Source organism: Leucopleurus acutus (genome assembly GCF_964270905.1).
Source record: "Leucopleurus acutus genome assembly, chromosome: 14".
Taxonomy (NCBI): Eukaryota; Metazoa; Chordata; class Mammalia; order Artiodactyla; family Delphinidae; genus Leucopleurus; species Leucopleurus acutus.
The window spans coordinates 24,183,185-24,206,875 of NC_139156.1; the positions used below are offsets into that span (position 1 = coordinate 24,183,185).

Genomic DNA, 23,691 nt, shown 5'->3' on the forward strand with positions numbered 1-23,691 from the left:
TGCTGGGGGCTAGGAGGTGGGAGAAATGGGGAGATATTGGCCAAAGGGTACAAAGTTTCGGTTATGTAGGAAGAGTAAATTCTGGAGATCTAATGTACAGCATGGTGAGGATAGTTAATACTACTACAGTGTATACGTGAAATTTGCCAGTAGAATAGGTCTTAAATGTTCTCACCACATAAAAACAGTAACTATGTGAAGCTAATTAGCATGATTGTAGTAATCACTTCACTATGTATACATATATCAAAATATCACACTGTGTACCTTAAATATGTACCATCTTTGTCGATTATACCTCCATAAAGCTGGAAAAAATCAAATAAAATGCAAGGACCTCAGGAAAAGGAACTGAAGAAGTAAAGGACTGCTATCAGAACGTTTTCCCAGACCAGGAAGAGTGAGAAAAGTGGAGGACACTGGGCAGAGGGGAGGATAAGAGCCAGGATGCTCTTCCCTGCATCCCTTTCTTTTCTTATTTCGCTTTAGCAAACACTGGCCCAGTCTCCATGGCTGAGAGCTGACACAGCCTCCAGGGTGTTTTAGATCTCCTACTGACCCTGGAAATGTCATCCTCTACCCAAGTGTTAACCCATGGGTGGCCCTGCTTTAATTGCTAAAATTCACAAAGAACAATGGATCTTACCCAGCTCACAAGGAATTCAGGATAGACTTGCTGGAAGCAGGATAAACTCTCTCTAGGAAAACTGAAACCTGTTTTCAGGAAACCACCTTAGTAATTTAAAACAAGAAGTGGAGCCCCATGAGACAGAGCCATGCAGCAGATGGACACAAGTGCTTTCCTTTGTTTCAGAGTCACCTGCTATTCTTTAAAGATGCTCATCCCTACCTTCTCACCATCTCCACCCCCTTCAGGGGAAATTTAAATAGGGCTGGATCTGAGATTAAAGAGAAAGGGAAGGCTATTGGTAAGTCTTCGCTTACACCTCTGGCCATTATGGGATCCTTTCCCACTGTGCAGGGCTCTTCTCTGCTGGAGCGTTTCATGAGTCCCTCCACCCCTAACCCTGGGGAAGGGAAATGGCAGCTTCCTCCTCCCCTTAAAGCTCACATCTTTGCAGTGGGGAAAACAGCTCTCAGGAAGTAGACCTACTAGGAGGTAGACCAAGCTAATCTTCAGGACCTCTTATCACCTGATAATTATTCCCCATTTCCAAGCACACACCATGCCAAGCATTTCAAATTCCCCCAATCCTCACAACAGCTGTGCAAAGTAAGGATTATAATCCTGGCTTTATAAAAGAGAAAGCTGGGTTTCAGAAAAGTAACTTGCCCAAGGAAGAGCTGCTCAGTGGTGGAGCTAAGAAGTCTGGTCCATCTACCCAAGCACTACTCTGCCACCTAAAGCACCCCAGCTTCTGTCTCTCCACAAGTCATCTAATTTATTTATTCTGCCCAAGGCTCCCTACTGGGAGAAAAAGCTCTAGACTGCATTAAGAACTTAATGGAAAACTAAAGAACATCAAGGTGTTACACAAGAGCACTGGACTAGAAGTCAGAGAGCTGGACATTGGTGTGGGCTCTTCCACTATCTTGGTGAATTTAAGCATTCCACAGTCTCTCTTGGCCATATTTTTCAAATCTGGAGAAGGATGTGGTTAGATCATTATGTGTTCTTTCCAGCTCTAAAAATACTGTCTCTGAATTATTTATCTTTTAAGAGGATCTTGGAGAGAACAATGTTTAACCTGAAGGAATGACTCGTGAATTGTGAAGTTTCTGCTCCCCCCCGCAAAAAAAAATTGAGCACAGAATCCTTTCCGCTGCCCCTCAAAATCACAGCACAAGAATGAGCAACTTTTCCTATGATTTGGTAACAACAGCATTCCCTTACACATGTCTGGAAATGTATGGTTTGTAATGCCCTTTCAAATATATGGTTTCATTTTGATCCTTGCAACTAATATACAGATGAGAAAACGTGAAGCTCAGATGTTGACTGATTTGGACCATTTCATAAAGCTGATAGATGATGATGTGGAGGCTGACCTTCCAGTTTCAGTTTAGTCATAACCAAAAGGGATGCTCCTATGTGTACCTTGCTCTTGGATTCAGAGTCCTCTTGCAGCCTGAGCCCGTTCATACGACCACTAAGCTATCATCATCATCATCCCCAATAATTTCTTTTGAGGCCATAATAGACACTAAGCAATAGCTGTTGAAATATCTAATAAAGGATGCTAGTACACATACACCTGAAAACCTGCCAACTCCATCCACAGGTCAAATCAGCTCTGCTTAGAGGTGTGTGCACATAATACTCACGTGTGCACACACATGACCTCCCTACTATTTACTCTCCTGATCTCAGCTCATGAAAAAGGCCCACTGATGAGTCCTTTTTTCCCAGACAATTCTTTCAGCATTCCTCAGTCTGGACTACAAAGAGGCTTGGCGGAGGCAGGGGACTGTCAAGGAACCACAGTGCTTCTCTACTGCCTGCCTGTGTTCAGTTACAGGGTGCGACAATGGTGTTTCACACAATATTATCAACTCTGCCTCCTAACTCCATTGCTTTAAAAATTCATAAGTATGCACAAAAGAAAACACAAAACAAAACCAGAAGAGGGAAAAGGCAATCTTGAAATCTATTTGACTGCAGAATAGTATGTTCCTGCAGGCATAGTAGGTATTAATAATTCAACAAAACATTACAGTAATTACTATACTTTGCAAAATCACAACAGTGCACTTTCGCACAACTCCTACCAGCCTCCCTGAAACTGCCATTAATAAATAAAACACAATTCCCTATATTAAATTTGTTGTTTAAAAGCTAAATATTTTATCAGCACTAATGTATTTTAAATACTCAGTCAAGACCAAGAAAATCCCTTACCCCACATTTCTCCCCCCTTTAAGTGAAATCCCATCTTCCCCGCTAGAGCAGAAATTGACTTCAACTCTACCAAGAATACACTGAGTGTTAGGGCTTGAAGGCCCTCGTGGAAGGATCTGAGGACCACTCAGCTCGAACACTCTGCTGGAATCTGATCAGGCTGCTGGAAAGAGAATGAGAAGGGAGAAGGAAAAAGAGTGGAAGATTAATTCTTTTGAACCATGAATCTGACCTACTTCATTCGGCTCCAGGAAAAGAAGCCATGAATTGTAAACAGAGGTGAGTGGCAGGAAACCACCAAAAAGACAGACTTAAGTATAGCCCCGAGCATGTATGAGGTTAATGATCTTGAAATATAAGCGAGCCTCCCTTTACACTGTAGTCATGGTCCCACAAATCTGCTACATCCAGTCTATCAAATTCTGTTGCTTTTATCTGCTGTATCAGCTTTTGCTGCAAAAGTGCTGCAGAACAAACCACTCGAATCTCAATCATTTACTGTCACAACAATCATTTGTTCTCCTAAGTATACAGGGCAGCTGTGGGTTGGCTGCTCACAGCTGGGCTCGGTTGGGCAGTTCCGCTGCCCATGGCTGGGCTGGGCTGCGCTGATCTAGGCTGGGCTTGGCTGGGAGTGGCTACATACAATTTGTCTCTAGTTCTCTACCCAGGACCAGTGGGCTACCCTGGGCATGTTCTTCTCGTGGCTACTACAGAGCTGCAAGCCAGCATGTAGATACACAATGCCTTCTGATAACTAAGCTTAGAAGTGGCACTCCTGCTATTGGGCAAAACAAGTCACAAGGCCAAACCCAAGGTAGGAGATGGGGACGAATGCCCCACCCAGAGAGAAAGGGCACTACAAAAGCCCAATAAAAGGGAGTTAGAGAGGGGAGTGAAGGACTATACAGAGAAGGCAACAACACCACCAAGCACGCCCGCTGAACAGCTCTTCAGTGGGCTCCTCCTCACCACCTACACTGCCACCACCCAAGCCACCATCTCTTTAGCCATGGCAACACTCTGCTCTCCTAGAACCCAACCTTTTCTCCCTCCAAACCACAGGCTGGTCAAATTTAATTATATGACTCTCCGACTTTAAACTTTCCCGAGGCTTACCCCTTTGCTCATAGGACAAAGAATAAACTCCATCCCAGGGGCCCATATGGCCCTGCTTGGTCTAACCCATGCCTGCCTGTCTAGCTTCATCTCTCACCAGCCCCTAGCCACAAACCCTCTGCTCCAGCCACTCTGTCCTTCTTTCTGTCCCTTTCCGAAACCTTGCTCCCTCATGCCACAGAAGCTGTGTGCCCTGAATGCTCTGCCCATTCCTCTTCACCTAATTGACCTTGCTCATCTGCCTCTGCCTCTCTGCCCTCTCCAAGTTAATGTCGCTGGTGTAACCTTTGATAGTATCACGAACCTCTCCTTCAGAGCGCACCATTGGGTACTCTGAGCCCAGCAGCACCTGGCACATAGACGGCACCCCACAAATACCTGTTGAATATCCCATGACACTTTTTAAAGCTATTTTAAATTTTCTAAATAAAAGGCAGCCACGACTACCTCACCTGGTTGAGTTATATATTAAAGGTATTCAGGTAAAGGTCTATGGCAAATTGCTCCAGAGAGCATGTATTTAATCTCCCACACTGTACTGCTGATTTTGAATAAATCTGGTTTTAATGAATGAGGTTCCCTTAGAGGGTTAGGCCTCACCAACGGGAACAAAGCCACAGTGTCCCATGCTAGGCATATCCTTTCCCCACCCTCATCAGTCCCCTGAGGGGGAAGACACACACATCCAAAAACAGCATGTGATGCAAAACCAGCAAGTCCTCTAAGAACTTCAAAGACCCAAGGGTAATTTTTTTGACCTTAGATTTCTATGTCCACATGAACCACCAAACCTATGTGAGACCAAAATAAATTTTAGACATGTCAACAATGAAAATAAAAAGTATCACTCAAGCACTGGGTGACCGTATAATGTACCATCTAAGGCAGGATCTTTTGAGAGTTAAAAGGAACCTAGCGATATTTATGTCAGGACGCAGGAATAAGCCAGGACATTACCCTGCACTCCCTGAGAAAGAATACTTGAGGATCTACCACAGAAAAATGAAACTCAGCCCAAAAGAGCGGAATGGAATCCCAGAAACAGAGGCACTAATCCAGGGGTAAAATAAACAGAAATATCAAGATGACAATAGGGAAGCAGGCCTAGAAGGAAATCAGTACAAATTAGAATATCCACTAAAAATACAATCAGGAAGCTAGACTATCTTAGTGCTATGATGAAAAAAACAGAAGTCTGTCTTCCTGTGAGGAAGACAAAATAATTAGGAACTCAAGGAAAAACAAAAGCAGACCAAGAAAAATAGTCCAAACTAACAGGGCAGAATTCTGAGCAACGGTCAGAGCATCAAATAATCAATTTGACCTCAAAGCTCAGAACACTTCTCATCAAGTGACACGGATTTAGTCGTGAGGATTACATCTATTTCTAATCATGCTACTGGATTTTTTTGTAGATAATAAAACAACCATAATATTGTAAACGTTTTATTAGTTTCCATTTACTGTGGTCTTGATTACATTCAATGTATTTCCTAAGAATGCTCAAATTCAGCACGTATTTTACAGGATCTCACATTGTTCTTTGCAATATTAGTCTAATAATGTGATTTCCACACACAAGACTATAAGCTTTTTGGGTATCCAGTCGGCATCACAGGCCTCACCAATAGGAACGAAGCCATGGTGCACTCTTTTGCACATCCTGCATCACTAGGCATATAGTAGATGCTCCTCAAACACTTCATATTGTCTGAAAGGAATAAGGCAGAGCAATCAATACAGGTCAAGTCCTGAAACAAATGTTGTTGTTTTTTTTAAACATCAAATTACACTCCCATCCGAGACTTTTATTATATCAGATGTGACTTGAAATAAATTGTACATCATGCCTGGAATGAGAATCTCGAGTTTTCTAACACCACGGTTTGTGTGCTAATGATAGTGTTTCATTTGTGCTGGGAGAAGGCGAAAGAAACACGTGGTCTCAAATCTGCCATGGAAGGACCTCCAGCTTCTCAAGGAATAAAGGAGAAGTAATGTGAACTAATACCGTGAGTTCATATCGCCCCCTGCTCATATGGCTCCGTTCACAGCGCTTTGAAAAGCACTCTTTTCAAAAGGCTGACAGGTGCAGTAGCTCATTATTTAACTGTGACATAAGGGGAGCAAATAGAATTGTCCCCATTTCACACGTAAAGAAATGACTGACGTAATACCTTATCTAGCTTGTGGTGAGATGGGCCTGAATCAAGAGTTGCATAAGTGACACTTTCATTTTATAGGTAAGGAAACTGAACCCCAGAAAATCCAAAGAACTTAATTAGCATCACACTAAGCAAACAAATTGCTGAATGAATGAATGAATGAAAGTAAGTACATCTGCACTGGATAAGACCAAATTTATACGTGCTTGAAAAAACCATTCTCCAGTATTTTTTAATCATAGTTCTAGACCCTTTCCTTACTAATGAGCCCATTAAAATTTTTTTTACTCACAGACATAATAAGCTACTATACCTGGAAGAGTCTTCTTTCTCTTACACCTAAGAAACATGTGACTTGCTGAAGAGAGTGAATGTAAACCAGGAGGCCATCTAGACATCCCAACTCCCAGGCCAATATTCTTTCCAACCTCTCGTGATGCCCCTCACTAAGGATATCTCAGAAGGGAAGGTACCAACTGTAAGCTCAGCTGCTTCCTGCCAAAACCTTGACAAAGTCTAAGAAAAAAAGAATCACACCTTATTCTTAGGTGAGAGACTGTCCGTCAGCAGGTAGAGGTCCAAATTTGAGGGAGACGATGTATTGTGAAGACCAAGCACATGCCCTGGGATGGGGAGGAGCTCTTTAGCTCTGAGAAATGACAGTGAAAACTAATTTGGGTGTGTGTTCCCTCCTCAAAGCCCCAATGCCATATTCGTGCCACTCAATATAACCTGAGCTCCTTCCTTCTGGAAGGTGCCAACCCAAAAGGAAGACCCTCTCACAACTGGGGTCAGTGACTCCATTTCCCTCTCTATACCCAGTATGTACCATGGTAGGGCCTGATGCAGAATTTTTAAAGAGATGAGGAAAATTCCTGATTTGGTGTGATGGATAATTTTATGTGTTGACTGTGCCACGGAGTGTCCAGAAATTTGGTCAAACATTATACTAAGTGTGTCTGTGAAGGTGTTTCTGGATGAGTTTAACATATGAATTGGTAGACTAAGTAAAGCAGATTGCCCTCCCAATGTGGGTGGGCCTCATTCAACCCACTGAAGGCCTGAATAGAACACAAAGGAAGAGTCAGAAGTTATTCTTTCTCTCTGCCTGTCTTTAAGTTGGTTGGTTGAATCCCCGGACATGGAACTTCACATACTGGAGGGCCAACTGTAAAGTCATACACAGATTTTTGACTGTGTGGATGGCCATGTCCCTAACCCCACACTGCTGAAGGGTCAAGTGTAGTTTAGTTGGTAGGTGATCCCAGGTGATACTGACTGTGGGGTAGAGAAAGGAGATAGGGATGGGAAGGTAGCCAATAAAGCAAGCAAGTTACCACCTTAGGCAACTGGGGCTTAATCCCACTGGTGGCTCTGGGGGATGGTGTAGAAAACAAGCTTCAGCGTTACCCCCCCGCAAAGGGCAAGGGAGCTGGGGTATTTATCCACCAGCTTCCAACAGTCATTGTCAGGTGGTTGCTCCCTACTCCTTGATGGAAATCAATTCCCTAATGCTTCCAGCCTGCACCTGTGTAATCGAAGAAAGCCCCAGTGGGCACACAGTCCCTGGTGCTGGTGGTTAGAAGTCAGGCCAGATTGCAGACAGATGGCAAGTGCAGAGGGCATGTGGGCAGGGTACCAACATATCCACTACAAAAGGACAGACACTCAACCTACCCCATTTCCTGCCTAGACGATAATGAGAACTAACATTTTTTAACCAGTGTAATAGCCTACTATGCTAACCCCTTCAGAGTATTATCTGTAAGATTCACAGCATCCCAGTACTATTCTCATTTTACAGCCAGTGAAACTAAGGCTCAGAGACTTGTTTGAAATCACTGTTGCTTGGGGGCCTTCCCATATCAGAAAAAAAATGTCTGAGTTTTGAGAAATCTTCCAGTGAAAAGTTTGCTTTCAAGCACAGATAACACTGAAAGCAACACAGTTATATGAGCAACTCTTTTGCCTCTAAAGATTCTTTCCTCTACCTGCCTCCACCCTGGTAAACAAGCTTCTCTGTATCTCCAGTACCATGGCCTCACAACTCTTACCGTAACGAGTTCCCCCAGTACGTGTAATCACATTCAGATATGGCAGCTTGAGCAACTGAAAAAAATGTTCAACTCCGTAATTGTTCTCCGTCTCCCACTGAGAACAGATTTTAAAAGGAAAAAGTTCATTTCTTACGCAGCAGTGTACCCTTTAACCTGATTCTACCCATCTGGAAGAGAAACTGCTTACCTCACATAGATGCCAAAAAGGCTTAGAGATGACCGAGTCAGATACACGGGACCTGGGAACGGGTGAGAGGCCATTGTGATGTCCCAGGGATGCAGACCCTAGGCCTGGAGGCAGCAAGAAGCAGCCAGATTCTTCCCCATTCCCAAGACACGCATTCTTTACCCAGGCAGTTTTAAGTATTTAAGAAAGTACTTATGTCATTCAACTCAATAAGCTCATATTAACTGACCACGATGCCCAAGAAAGTGAGGGAGCCCAAAGGCAGAAAGTGCAGAAGAGATGGAAGACCCAAGCCTGAGCATCACTTCTGGCTGCATTTACGTCTGGAGTCTTAGTTGCGTCATTTATGGGTTGAATGGACAGCGGAACGGCTGTATTTGTACAAAACATCCATTTCCTTTTTTCTGCGGGAAGGGGCTGAATGATCAGTCCCCCAGGACTCAACTGCACGGTTGCTAATCAATTGTTCATCTATGGGTCACCAGACCAGCCCTCACACAATGAACCTGCAGGCTACTACCGCTCTTCTCCACTCCCTTGGGACAATTCCTCATGCAGTATTTGTTTCATTATTTCATCCTATTTATTTTCACTTCTTTCCCAGGGCAACACTCCCTCTAGTGTCTGTGTAGGGATCTCAGGTTCCACTCGAAGTGCACAGGGTGCAGGCAAAAAGGGTACAGGCAGTACCTCGATGCCTGTACCTCGATGGTCGTGGATTATTACAAAATATTCATGGGTTTGGCCAATATGATAATTCTGGGAAAGAGGCTGCCGATATTATGCAGAGAGCTCCAGCCACGGATATCCCCATTTCATGCCAGGCACAAAGCAGAGGTAGGAGATGGAAAGGAGAAACAAACCTTGAACACCAAGGTCCATCCCATGACTTGGATGAAATGAGTCTTTGGCACTCCAGGCTTTTCTTGTCCACCAGTCCCAGCAGCCCTGTGTTCTCCTGTTTTCTATGAAAGCTACACATTTCACTCACTTCCTTCAAGAAGTCTTCCATGATTAGCTGTGAGGTGTAATCATGGGTGCCCAAGCCAAGAGAAGCTACTCTTCATCTTTCCGGATGCCTTTCTCAAAACTCCACTCAATAAAAGCCCTGAAAAAACGTTCCACTTATTAGCTGTCTGTTAGTATAATCGTTAACCTGACTCTAAGCACCTGCTTCTAACCATTTCTATTACAAATTCTGAGTATGAGTTTCAAGCAGCCAGGTCCCCAGCCACTCACACTTCTCTCTTTCACTGTTTCCCTTAGCATGACACAGAAGGCAGACACACCAAGACTCGTCTGAGTCAGGACATGCACTATGGGAGGTGGCTGAAATGAGCATCTCACTGAGAACTGGGTTGTAGCCAAGGGCTTTGCGATCAGCTCATTTGGAAACTTGGGGCAAGTACCTCCTTCCTCTGCTTCCGTGTTTCCATCTGCAAATGAAGAGAAAACCCCTTCTAATATAAGGATAACAACTAAACTAACTAAAATATCTGGAGGACTAACTACAGGTCAGGCATTTCTTTTAAACACTTTGCTATGTACAATATCTTATTTAAACATTAAAATAGCCCAGTGTGAGAGGTACTATTATTATCACTCCCTTTTGGAGATGAAAAACTAGACAAGAGAGGGTGACAACTTGCCCAATGTCACACAGCTATTAAGAGACAGAGGCAGACAACCCAATTTAAAAATGGGCAGAAAAAAAAAAAAAATGGGCGGGATAACTGAATAGACATTTCTCCAAAGAAGACAGGCAGATGGCCAATGGGCACATGAGAAGATGCTCAACATCACTAATCATTAGGGAAATGCAAATCAAAAACACAATGAGGTATCATCTCACACCTGTCAGAGTGGCTGTCATGAAAAAGACAACAGATACTACACTGTTGTTGGGAATGTAAATTGGTGCAGCCACCGTGGAAAACAATATGGAGCTTCCTCAAAAAACTAAAAATAGAACTATCATATGACCCAGAAATCTCACTCCTGGGTATATATCCAAAAAAAGCCAAAAACACTAATTCGAAAAGATACATGCACCCCAATGTTCACAGCAGCATTATTTATAATTGCTAAGACATGGAAGCAACCTAAGTGTCCATCAACAGATGAGTGGATAAAGAAGGTGTGGTATATATACATATATACATACACAACGAAATACTACTCAGCCATAAAGAAGAATGAAATTTTGCCATTTGCAGGCAACATGGATGGACTTAGAGGGTATTATGCTAGGTGAAGTAAGTCAGAGAAAGACAAATGGTGTATGACATCACTTATATGTGGAATCTAAAAATATATAACAAATTAGTAAATATAACAAAAGAGAAGCAGACTCACAGATATAGAGAACAAACTAGTGGCTCCCAGTGGGGAGAGGGAAGTGGGGAGGGGCAATATAGGGAGAGCGGAGTAAGAGGTACAAACTATTAGGTATAAAATAAGCTACAAGGATATACTGTTCAACACAGGGAAGGTAGCCAATATTTTGTAATAACTATTAATGGAGGATAACCTTTAAAAACTGTGAATCACAATATTGTATACCTGTAACCTATATAATACTGTACAGCAACTATATTTCAATTTTTTTAAGACTAAATTAAACTTAAAAAAGAGAGAGAGAGAGAAGGAGAGAGAGAGACAGAGGCAGGATTCAAACGCAGGCATCCAGCCCCAGAACCCTTGCTCCTGTTTACTGTATGGCTTTGTTCCTTGTTCCCAGTCTACCTCTGTTCCTAATATATCCTGAAGAGGATGGCATTCATGATGAAAACCCTCCACAAGTATGAATTCACACAAGTCATACAATCATACCCAGGGTAAATAACCTACAACCTAACAAGATCCTTGATGACCCTATATAACTATGTTCAACCTTTCCCCTAAACTAGGTTCTCTTCCAGCACAGGCCAAGTACCAGGCCCCTGTGTAGCAATGGGCACAGATTTGCTCACCAACAGTCCTAAAAGACTAGCTCCGGGTCCTCTCACCCCAGCCCAGTAGGAATGGTTTCTTCTGCTCCGCAGCAAGGAGTTAAGAGCAGAAAACTATCTGTGCAATCCTGAAGTTCTTAGACTCCATTAGTTTTTGGAAATTTACTATAGTATGTTGATTAGCATACTATAAAGAACAGCATTTCCATAAATTTTTTTTTTTTTTTTTTTTTTTTTTTTTACCGGTACGCGGGCCTCTCACTGTTGTGGCCTCTGCCGTTGCGGAGCACAGGCTCCGGACGCGCAGGCTCAGCGGCCATGGCTCACGGGCCCAGCCGCTCCGCGGCATGTGGGATCTTCCCGGACCGGGGCACGAACCTGCGTCCCCTGCATCGGCAGGCGGACTCTCAACCACTGCGTCACCAGGGAAGCCCTCCATAAATAATTAAAACCAAACTACACTGATCAAAATAAATGAGCGAAAATGTTCCTGATGATGCAACCAGGCTTGGTTCACTCACTGACTCAACAAGGTGACTCACAAAAGGCCCCCATTAACAACAGTTAGTAAGACACAGATTGTACATATAAGCAGCTGGTACTTACTGTCTGCAGCCACTGTGTGGGTAGTCAGGATGGCCATAGGACACAGTCAGGAAACAGGAGGGAGGAACCTATTCCTAAGCCTCTCTGGCTAGCCTTGTGTATACTCATACTAGGCCTCACTCTATCCTACCTATAAAATGGGCAGCACCCTACCTCACTGGAATGAAAATGAGTCCTCTTAGAAGGAAAATGGTCTGTAAAAGCAAGGAGAAAGGAGAAAACCAGGAGTGCACAGGGGATGGCTACAGAGAGAAAGACCAGGAGAGAGTCCACGCTGCAGGGTACCATGTTTCTGTCTGAGCCTCATGCCCTTCACCTCTATGCTGAATGATGTGATGAAAACGATTCCCTAGTGCACTTCCAGCCTTGACGTTCTGTCGGTCTCAGATGCTTGTAGCATCTCCCACAGTGATCCCCTCTCCTCTGAGCTCATAGCCTGAAACGACCACTTGACAATTAACCACACATCACCCCGTGATATCTGTCTTGTTGTCATGTGTTATTTAACTTTACAGAAGAGCAGCCTTATACCCAAAGCATATTAGAAGGACCTTGAGGCAAATGCTGTCTTATCCTTCTTTGTCTCGCCCTCCATCACAGCCCTACCAACCCCACAGTCCCCAAAACACTGCCACACGCATAGTGAACACTTGGCAAATGGCTGAATATCTTATGTGAGTCCATGTGATCTCTGAAGCACATGAGGAAGAAGCCAGGATTGTTGACTCGTCCCTATCTCCATCCTCTTACTAAGTGGGGTAGAGATGCCTCTACATCTTATGTTAAAAGTTGTATATAAAATAATAAGCCAGGTGTTTAAACTCAGTGCTATGAAGAGACAGTGTCAGCCATCCTCCCCGGGCAGCTAGGGCACTGTCCAGTTCCCAGGGTCAGCTCAGCAAGTATGTACTGAGCTACGTGCCAAGCACCGGGCCACAGGTCACAAGGCACCCATGAGAAAAGCAGAACTCACAGCAGGTGTGGGGGTGAGATGCTGGTGTAAGCATTTTATCCCTCATCCCTCACCTTCAAAACACTCATAAAATAACCAAGTGCAAACTAAACATAATCAAATGTGTGGTACAGGCTGTAAATTCTATAAACAGTTAGGAGAAAGAAAAATAAATGCTTCTAAGAAAGGTTCTATAGAGAAGCATGTTTGAATCTTAAACTGAGCCATGAGTAACGGGTGCATCCGCATAGAGGAAGAGGGGTATCCTGAGTGGAGGAGACCTTAAGAGCAAAGGCTTGAGTCAAGAAGGGGTCTGGGACAACGAAGGGGCTGCCTTGGCTAGAGTGAAGGGGCCCATCAGGGAACAGTCAGATGCAGAGTTGGAGAAGCAGATCCAGGACATACGCAGTGAAGAGCCTTGAATGGCAGGCTAAAGGACTCTGGAGTTTAATTCAAGAGGCTACAGGTACTCAAGCGAGAACGAAGACGTCCTGGGTGAAATGCTCCTGATTATAGGACCTGTCAAGTTATGAACAACCTGAGAAAGGAATCATCGCTATCCCAAGGGACAAGGGTTTTCAATCCCTCCATAGCCTCTGCTCAATGAGACTTGGGTCTCACTCATTCACCAACTTGGTCAAACACAGTTGAGTTTCTCTACTGCGTGTAAAGCAGAGCTCTCTCATCTCCACTCTCTGCCAACAAAGTCAGAGCAGCATCCAGACCCTTCTCTCAGTAACCCACCACAACAGGGGGATGACCATGGTTAGCTGAAGGCCATCCATCCCATAGTGCCACTGCTGCTTACCCAAAGTGGCCCACCAGGCACTGGCATGCTAGACTTTCCACCTCCAACTTCACAAGACCTCTTTTCCCCCAAACTTGCTGAAGATTCATCCTTTGACATTTTCTCCTCATACGGAAGTGTCTCAAGCCAGCCAAGAGGCCAAAGGAAGCAGGAAATCAACAGGCGAGTCCAGCCCCCAGGCCTTGGTGTACCTGGCCTTGGATAAACCCTCCAGACACACCCTCCTGTTTCAGCCATCCAGCTTCGTCACACCTCTCTGCTCCCTAGAGGACGATCACCCGGTTCCAAAGTGTCCCCAGTTACAGGAGGATTTACACAGCCGAGGAAAGAGCAGTTCTCCCTTCTGCCCCCGCTCCCTCCTCAGCCTTCCTGCCACACAACTCCCTTCCCTTAAATCCAACACAATCTGAGACGCCACTTCCCGCGTTCCTTCTCTGCCAACTACAGAGCGAGTTCCAACCGCTGCATTTCTGCCATCATTAAATTGGGCCTCCCAATTAAGGAGTCTGCAACTTCTGCTTACCTTGGAAATCACTGCAGGATCTGAGAAGCAAATCACTCCCTGTAACCGGGCCATCAGAGAAAAGGCAGAGCAGACAAACAGCCGGCGTGCGGCCCCTCCACTCACCACCCCCGGCCTACGGTGACCAGGGGCAGTTACTGCTGTTATGTCCCCTGCATTTCCCAGCTACATCTCCGCTGAGGTGGCTCCCCTTGTGATATTAATTAAAAACAGATTCTTTTTGGCAAACGCCTGAAGAACAGCTTCTGTGGCAGGCTTTTTTTTTTTTTTAACATCTTTATTGGAGTATAATTGCTTTACAAGGGTGTGTTAATTTCTGCTGTATAACAAAGTGAATCAGTTATACATATACATATATCCCCATATCTCCCCCCTCTTGCGTCTCCCTCCCACCCTCCCTATCCCACCCCTCTAGGTGGTCACAAAGCACCGAGCTGATCTCCCTGTGCTATGCGGCTGCTTCCCACTAGCTATCCATTTTACATTTGGTAGTGTATATATGTCCATGCCACTCTCTCACTTCATTCCAGCTTCGTCCCTTCCCCCTCCCTGTGTGCTCAAGTCCATTCTCTACGTCTGTGTTGTTATTCCTGTCCTGCCCCTAGGTTCTTCAGAACCTTTTTTTTTTTAGATTCCATATATATGTGGTAGCATACGGTATTTGTTTTTCTCTTTCTGACTTACTTCACTCTGTATGACAGACTCTAGGTCCATCCACCTCACTACAAATAACTCAATTTCATTTCTTTTTATGGCTAATATTCCATTGTATATATGTGCCACATCTTCTTTATCCATTCATCTATTGATAGACACTTAGGTTGCTTCCATGTCCTGGCTACTGTAGATAGAGCTGCAATGAACATTGTGGTACATGACTCTCTTTGAATTATGGTTTTCTCTGGGTATATACCCAGTAGTGGGATTGCTGGGTCGTATGGTTGTTTTATTTTTAGTTTTTTAAGGAACCTCCATACTGTTCTCCATAGTGGCTGTATCAATTTACATTCCCACCAGCAGTGCAAGAGGGCTCCCTTTTCTCCACACCCTCTCCAGCATTTATTGTTTGTAGATTTTTTGATGATGGCCATTCTGACTGGTGTGAGGTGATTCCTCACTGTAGCTTTGATTTGCATCTCTCTAATGATTAGTGATGCTGAGCATCCTTTCATGTGTTTGTTGGCAGTCTGTGTATCTTCTTTGGAGCAATGTCTAGTCAGGTCTTCTGCCCATTTCTGGATCGGGCTGTTTGTTTTTTGATATTGAGCTTGTGGCAGGCTTCTTTATTAAGCCTCTGGGAAGGCAAAATGCGTTAAGATATCGTGACACGGGGACTGAGAGCGGGGACGAGGTTAGACAACCCAGCCAAAAGCTGTTTGAAAAATCTGTTTGGGAGCCACAATTAGATGCTCCAGTGAGTGAAACACAATTAATCTGATCAAATCTGTCACTATTTTGCACATTAAGAGTAAATATTTTAGAACACCGTCCAGCTGAATTAGTTAAGGGTATGAAATCGTGCCTGGGAGAGTCTGTGCGTTCCCCCTGCTAGCAGGGTAAGGATGCCGGGTTATCAGCATCTCCCTGTTTCTCTTCACCAAGGTGCAGAGTTGGGCACATGAATTGAATATTATCTGGCAAGTCCTTCCAACCAGACACACTGCAGGGGTAGCAGCCTGCAAATCGCTTGTCTCTGGGAATGAGCTGCAGGAAAGGCATCAGGGATCAATCTACGGGAGGGTGCAGCACTCTCACCTCAGCACCAGAACAGGGGATCCCCATCAAGGCTTACAATGCCGAGGGGGCCCAGAAAGTGGGCTGTTGTCTTCACAGCTTTCCACTCTCCAGAGCCATTTGCCAACTCACTGACCAAGCAAGGAGGCGCCTTTCTTCTTTTGAAGGAGAAGAGCAGAATGATGTGTTTTCCTGTGTCCCTGTCAACCACAGGGTCTGGACTCCCTTTGGGCGTTTGTGAAACACTCTCTAGCCCATCAATCACCAGGATCTCAGCTGGAGACAACCAGAGAGAAAGGCAAATCGCTCTTCCAGAATATAGGCTCCAGTCAGCCCTGGTGGCCCAATGGATAAGGCAGAGTACAGGCTCCAAACTCAAGCCCACTCACCTCTCCCCCGAAACACCTGGCAGGGCAAGAAAGGTCAGAGGGGGACCCAGACTCCATCCCCTCCTGGCTCAAGCCTGCTGGGCGCCTCCCCCATTGCCCTCCAAGCTATCCCACCCCACTCCTGGGACCAAAGTGAATATGTGACTCAAGCCTAGAAGGAGACTCTCAGCCCCTGGGCACATGCAGGGCACATAGTGTGGGGTGGAGGTGCTTCCCTTGCATGTCCACTTCCTTATGCCTGAACGCAAACGGCCAGAGTGGAGTTCAATTTTCCATTATACGGGGTAACTGGAAACTCTCCCCAAAAAGGACCTCACGCCAGGAATGAGGTCCACCAGAGGCACTTGGAGGGAGAGCGGGAAGCCTCACAATGTGTTAACAATTAAACTGGTGGCCTTCCCAGAGAAGGACATGTTTAACACCCTTTATGTCAGAAGGGAAGATGGAATTCTCTTTTCATGTCAAAAGAGCTTGGTGCAAGGACCCATGTTCTCTGCCTTGGGGACATCTCCAACCACTTTGAAACCAACGATAAAGGGAACTTCCAGAAGGAACATCATCTGCATCACTCCTCACCCTGGCTTTACTTTTATTTACTTATTATCTTTTGCGGTACGTGGGCGTCTCACTGTTGTGGCCTCTCCCGTTGCGGAGCACAGGCTCTGGACGCGCAGGCTTAGCGGCCATGGCTCACGGGCCCAGCCGCTCCGCGGCATGTGGGATCCTCCCGGACCAGGGCATGAACCCGTGTCCCCTGCATCGGCGGGCGGACTCCCAACCACTGCACCACCAGGGAAGCCCCCTGGCTTTATTTTAACAGCGCCTTCTTTTGCTATCCTCAGGAAAGGAGGAGGGGAGAAAGAAACCAACTGGGTAATGTTGCAGAAACTGGTTTCCTAGCTCCTCCCCCAGGGTTGTTTCCTTAAAGTCTCTCAAAGGCAGGCCCATGTTAACCTGTTTCCTTGTCTTCCTCAAAGCAGCACAGACGTACACTCAAAGAAGCCCTTCTCGCTGGAATTGCCTGTGAAGCATCATCAAAAGAGGCAGGTCCAGCCCAAAAGCTAAAGAGGCAGTAACTCTCTGGACCAGAGAGAGTAGACACCATGGGGTCCCTGCACTCACCTGTGCTGCCTTGTCCTTTGCTTGGACAGTAAGACTGGCCATAACACAACCAATGAACCCCTGAGGAGCTATTAATGAACTGCCCAAATCGTATCACTGTCACTAAGGACCCCAAGGCCAACTCCTCAGGCCCTCTGCACCCCCTTTTAACTGAAGAGCCATTTCCCTGGGGGGTATAGGGCTAAACTGGCCCCCCTCACTTCCTCTGCTGTATAACTGCCTTGAAGATGGGCAGAGAAAGCCATGCACATTTAATTACTACTTGCAGAAAGCACTCTTTAACTTCCCATCTTCGGGGGATTTGTCAACACACGAAAATGAACCTTAAAATAAAAGCAGAAACATAAAAAAACTCTTTAGACAGAGTGAATTTATATTGTCCAAATGTGGCAGTGTTAAAATCACAGATATGTGAAGATATCACCTCCTCCTTCTCCTAGGGGTACATTTACTTCCACACATCCTGTCCATCCTCCTCATGGAGTAAGAACATGAACAAAATAACACACATACACACAATTCCTCACTATCAAACTAAAAGGAAGTTGAGAATCACAATCCCTGCGGTCAGAGAATTACCCCTCTCTCTCTCTCTCTCTCTCTCTCTCTCTCTCTCCACACACACACACACACACACACACACACACACACACACAGTCCTTCCGGGACTTGTAAGTCCTCAATCACCCATCCCTCCAAATGCACACGTTGCCCACTGCCCAAGTCCAGAGCTGTCCACTGCGAAGCTACGGGGGGCCTTCACTGGAGGCAGGTAGAGTCAGCCACCACGCTGCTGGTAAGCTGCGCTGCCCAAATGCTTCCAACCCAGGCTGGGCTGCCTGCGTGGTGCTGTGTGTCAGTAAGAACCAGGAAATCTGTGCTCGGTATTGCTGATGTGCTGCTCTCTGCGGACTTCTGGCTTTCCTGTTATTCACCACTCACCCCCGTGACACCCCCCAGGCCCTGTTAAAATAAGGCCAAAATTTCCCAGGGAAATCTTTAATGTCAGTCATGAAGAGAAATATAAAGGGAGCGGGGGCTGTGCTTTCCCATCAAATGAGTTCCCCAAAGCTGCCAGTACAGACATCTGTCATCCTCCAGACTCTGCCCAGTGCCGGGCTCTGATCTGATCCTCAGAGCCAGAGATGAGGAAAGGATTTTTGCAGGACTGGCTGAAGTGGGGGCCGAGGAAGGCAGGGGAGTGGAGTAAATCGTCGGAGGCCGTCCCCTCTCTTCCCCGAGGGCCATCCCCCGCGGATCCTGGGCTGGACTGCACGCGCTGGCTGCCAGCTGGGGGGTAGGGTGGGGAGCTCCTCCGGCCCGAGCTGCGGGCTGCGCAGACGGTACTCTGCGCCCGGTGCCTGGCCGCGGGCGCCGGAGCCGCCGGCGTGGACTCCAGGGCGCCACCTCTCGAACAGCAGCTTCCAGGTTAACCTGGCAGCGGAGAGAGAGGCGTGGAGAGGTGCACAGAAAGCACCGGGACCCAACTCCACTTGGCGAGTTTGTCGTTGCAGGACTCAGCGGCCGGGGCAAGTATTTTGCTCAGCGACTTACGTGTGCTTGTGCATGCGTGAGAACGAGGGGTGCAGGACGGGTGTTGAATTTCACTTCACACTTTAAACTTTTTTTTCTGCCCCTCCTATAGCTTTTCGGGGCAGCTGCCTGGGTTTTTTATTCTTTTTTATTCTTAACATCTTTATTGGACTATAACTGCTTTACAGTGTTGTGTTAGTTTCTCCTGTATAACTAACAAAGTGAATCAGCTGTATGCTGCCTGGGTTTTGAAGGGGGAATCAGTGTTGCCTGAAGGCCCAGCCTCCCCTAAGGCTGGGAGAAAGTGCGCCTGGAGCCCGAGGCAGCATCCTAACCCGGCGGGCAGGAGTACCACAGTCCGAGTGGCCTCAGCCTCCTGGCTTTCCTTCGCGTGATTGGAGGGGAAAGGGGGGAAGCCCGGGCAGTCACAGAAACCCGTCAGTCTATCCAGCGGTTCTTTCCCCAAATCAATGTGTCCTCACCCAAGAATTCACACACACCCACGACAGGAAAACTGACTCTCCAAGCCAAGTACCAGAGAAAGTGGGCCACTGATCCCGTAAAGGACCTCTTCTTCCTCTCCCCTCCGGGCGGCCCCAATCCTAGGGTCTCCGGTAAACAAAAGCACAGGCTGTCTTACAACAAACTCCACTAACCTGTTGGGGGTGTGGGGAAAGAGGGATGAACCAGTCTGTCTAAAAGTCGAGGAGCCCCCCTGCCCCTGCCTCCACCTAGACCAAGAGCAACTATCTGCCCATCGTTCCCGCCCCCCACCCCCCATTTTCCCTCGCTTTCGGCAGAGAGATCCGCCGCCGGGTGGGTACTCACGCTGCTGTTGTGTCCCGACCAGTGCACCATGGCTTGGTTGTGGGCCGAGTCCCCGGTCAGCGCGAACGAGGTGCTGGGCAGCCGGAGCTCTTCGGCCGCCGACCCCCCAGCCCGTGCTGCCTTCACCTCCTCCCGGAGACCCTTGGCCAGAGACCGGCTTCCTTTGGAACCATCGGCTAAGACAGTAGCCTGGGTGTCTCCGCGTTCCAGGGCACTGGGGGACTGCGCCCGGCGACTCCTCCTTGTACCGCCAGGCTTGCCAGAAGCCGAGATGCCCCGTCCCCACTGCGCGCCTGCCGGCAACAGCCCTCCGGCTTCTCCCTGCTTCTTTCTGCCGCTGCCTCCGCCTGGCTGGGGCAGTGGCTCTGGTCCCGGCCGGCGCCCCAGTGCGGCGCCTCTCCGTACACTCGCCAGCTCCTCCGGCCACTGGCTTGCCACTGCCCGCAGCGAGAGAGGAGGCAGCGCCGGGGACCGCGAAGCCAGAGCCGCGAGGCGCCCAGGACCGCCCGCTGCGTCCCAAGTGATCTCAGCGCCGGCCAGGACCCACGTCGACAGGAGCAGGAGCCCGGTCCGGGCGAAGGGCGCCCGGGGCCAGCCTGCGGGGCGCTCCGTGCGCGCCGCCTCCATCCCGCTGCGGCTGCCGCGGCTCGGGCTGCCGAGTGTGTGGCGCCCGCCCGAGGTGCGGGTCGGCGTGGGGGGTGTGCAGGCGCCGGTAAGCAAGCAAGCGAGTGTGTGTCGGGGGAGAGCGGAGGGGGCGGCCGGGAAGGAGGTGGCTCGGCCTGGTGCGCCTTGCTGGTCCTCTCCACTCTTCCTTCCCGGCTCTTGATGGCTTGCTGTCTCCTCCACGGGGCGATTCCAAAACCCGAGAAAAATTAAGAAATGCCCCTTCGGTGCTTTTTTTTTTTCTTAAAACAAGATTCCCGCAAAATCTTTCCCACCGAGCTCCTCCAGAAATTTTTTTAGAAGGAGTATTCAAAGGGAATACGAAAATCCTCTTTTAAAATATGAAAATGAAGCCCAATTCAGGAGGAGTGGCTGGCGACGGACCCCAATCCAGGGTCTCTCTAAAACCCAGCCTCCAGCCTGCTCCCAGCGAAGAGTTAGGAGCCGCTTCTGGCCGCGTTTAGGGGGTTACCGTCCGGGCCTTTTGTGGGGGTAGGAGATGGCGCGCAGGGACGGTTGGGGGGCCTCGAGGGAGGAGGAGGAGGGTTAAATGTTTTCAGCGCCAACTCTTCGGGTTGGGGAGCCAAAGGGGAGCCCGGAGCCTTCGCGCAGGAACGCAGTTGGCGGAAGGCGAGCGCGGGATGGACTGGGGGACTCCACTCCCAGGTCCCTGGCCTGTCCCTTCCGCACCCCGCCACCCACCGCGTGCCTCCGCCCGGTGCGGGGGCTCGGGGAGTGCATGCGTGCGCGTGCGTGAGGGGGGGGCGAGGGGTGCGCCCGAGGCTGGCGGGCCAGCGGGCGCCCAGGGTGGGGGTACCTGGCTGAGCCAAGGGTGCCTGGGTGTGCGGGGGCGCGCAGCTCTGTGCGTGCGCGTTTGCACACGCGTATGTGTGCGTGTTAGTGTGAACGACGGGATGTGAGGCAGGGAGGGGTGCGCTCGGGCTGTGGGCGAGCATGGATCAGGCACGGGCTGTGTTTGCATTTCCAGGAACCTGCGAGTCGTCTGAAAAGCAAGATTGAGAGCGAGGCCAGGCAGGCGGTTCTGCACAGCCCGCTCCTCCTGGCGCCCCGCGCACCCACAGTCCCCCAACGCTAGCGGACGTAACCGGATTGTTCCCGGAGCCTCCCGAGGGGCTAGAGGATAGAACTAGGAGGCGCCGGCCCCGGAGCTGAGGAAAGACAGTAGCCGAGAGGGGTCTCTCCCACCGGGAGGATCTAGCCCCCATCTTTCGCCTGCGATTTTGAGGTTGCTCCCTCATCTCCTTAGATTAATCTCTGAAAGGACTCAGTTCGTTCAAAGTGTCAGGCTGCCACTTGAAGGTCCCCGGCCCAGCGCCACGCAGGCCTGATGAACAGTTCGCACTGTGCCCTGCTGCAGAAGCGGAGCCAGAGTGCGTGGAACTCAGCCTGGGCTGGGACCGTTCGTGCCCATAGGAAAAGGAAAACTTTGGGTGAGCTGGAGAGAGGAAGCTAAACCCAAAGACAGTCTCGAGATGTAGTTTACAGCCACCCTCCCCACCCCCACCCCCCACCCCCCGGCAACGACGACAAGCAAATAGTGCAGCTGCCGCCGCTGCCACCGCGGAGCTCCCGGGATTTCTAGGGGTTGAAAAGGCCTAGGCGCGTGGAGCTGGAGTAGGGACTGCTGAGAAAGGAGTAGGTTGGAGGAAGGGAGCTTGGAGAGTGAAGGCCTCCCCTTCTGGATTAGACAGAAGAGTTCCCTTGTGGGAGCTGGTTAAAGCAGAGGGAGAGGGAGGGAAATGCAAGGAGAGGGAAGAAAAGAAAGGTGGAGCGAAGGTTTAAGGTGGGGCGGGGGGGGGCAAAGGGGGAGCTAGAGAAAGAGAAAAGGGAGCGGGAGACCAGCCGGGAGATAATGGAGTGGTGGAGAGAAGGCGAGATATTGGTGCGAAAAGAAAGGGGAGAGCAAAGAAGAGGCAAACGAGCGCCAGGGGAGGGCCAAGAGGGATGCGGGAAGCAGAGGAGGTGCCTGGGAATCTGAGCCTGCCAAGGAGGTAGACCACCTGCGGTTCCCAGGAGCCCCACCCTCGTGAACTTGCTTTTCCACTCGCCCGGAGAAAAGTTCCAGCGCTGAAGGCTGAGGTGGGCGCGGGATCAGACGCTAGAAGGGAGCCGGCCATCCGCGGGTTCCCAGCGCCCCTGCCGGGGAAGGCCCGGCGCTGCAGCCCAAGCCGAAGCTCGGGGCTTGGGGAGGGATGCGAAGCCTCCACTCGGCTTGGGCTCTGAGCAGAGCTGGTAGATGCCAGAGTATAAGGTCTGGGTCTGGACCCCTAGGCAGGGCTCCCGGACGGGAGGTTCATACAGCCGGGGAAGGTACGGCCTCCTAAGCCCCAAGCCCACAGTGGAGGTATGGTGTCCAAGCTCCCTGCAGACCCCCAGAGGGCAGTTGTCTGCAAGAGCAAGGCTGGGGTCTCCCTTCTCTCTCTCCCACTTGCAGGAAGCCCTACCCAGACAGAGCTCACGGCAAGGTCGGATCCCAGAGATGGACTTATGGATATGTGGCTATAAAATATTTGTTTGGGAAAAAAATGGATGAAAGACTCTAGGTGCAACATTTTCACGTAGTTTCCTGCACCAGTTCCCCCTCTCAGCTTTTTCCATCCATTAGCACATCCTCCTGCTATCTTCAGTCTCGATTTTCTGCAATCTGACATCTGTCTTCAGGTGACTCATCAAAGGCCTGTCCCAACAAACACCGCCAGTGGCTCCCTGAGACAGTGGGCCCAACAGCTTCTGCCTCCTGCATTTGTAAACGTGTTCCATTTGGAAAGATCTCCCTTGGTCTACATGTCATCAGGGTCTCCTGGGTTCTCCCTGACCATCCTTAGTCAAGTTCACCAGCCTCTCTTCTTTCTTCCACATCCTAAATTCGGAGCCCCAACCTCTGTGCAATCCTCTGTGCCTGGCTCTCATCGTACCTTCTCTCCATGAGTAAACCCCATGTTCTCACCCGTTTCTGTGCTTCTTCAACTATCACCTCTTGCTGGTGACTCCTCAATCTACAACCCCACTGTGTCCTCTCTTGTGAGCTTCACATCCGAATTCCCCATTGCATATCCCTGTTGAAAGCCATCCGCATCAAGTTCTAAAAACCATCCTCCAACACCTCAGTTAGGCAGACTAGACATTTAACATGCAACCTTAAGTCCTCCCTCTTTTAATCCCCACATCCAGGA

The 23,691-nt window shown here is 48.6% G+C and overlaps 1 protein-coding gene across 1 annotated transcript in view; it reads right to left on the minus strand.

The window, feature by feature from the left end:
- Positions 1 to 20,461, minus strand: part of SORCS3 (sortilin related VPS10 domain containing receptor 3) — a gene marked incomplete at both ends in the record, with an annotated part of 585,940 nt that extends 565,479 nt beyond the window's left edge. Inside the window, one exon of the mRNA XM_082855021.1 lies at positions 19,835 to 20,461. Coding sequence (XP_082711147.1) covers positions 19,835 to 20,461 — 627 coding nt within the window. The remainder of the gene's footprint in view (positions 1 to 19,834) is intronic.
- Positions 20,462 to 23,691: the final 3,230 nt, after the last annotated feature.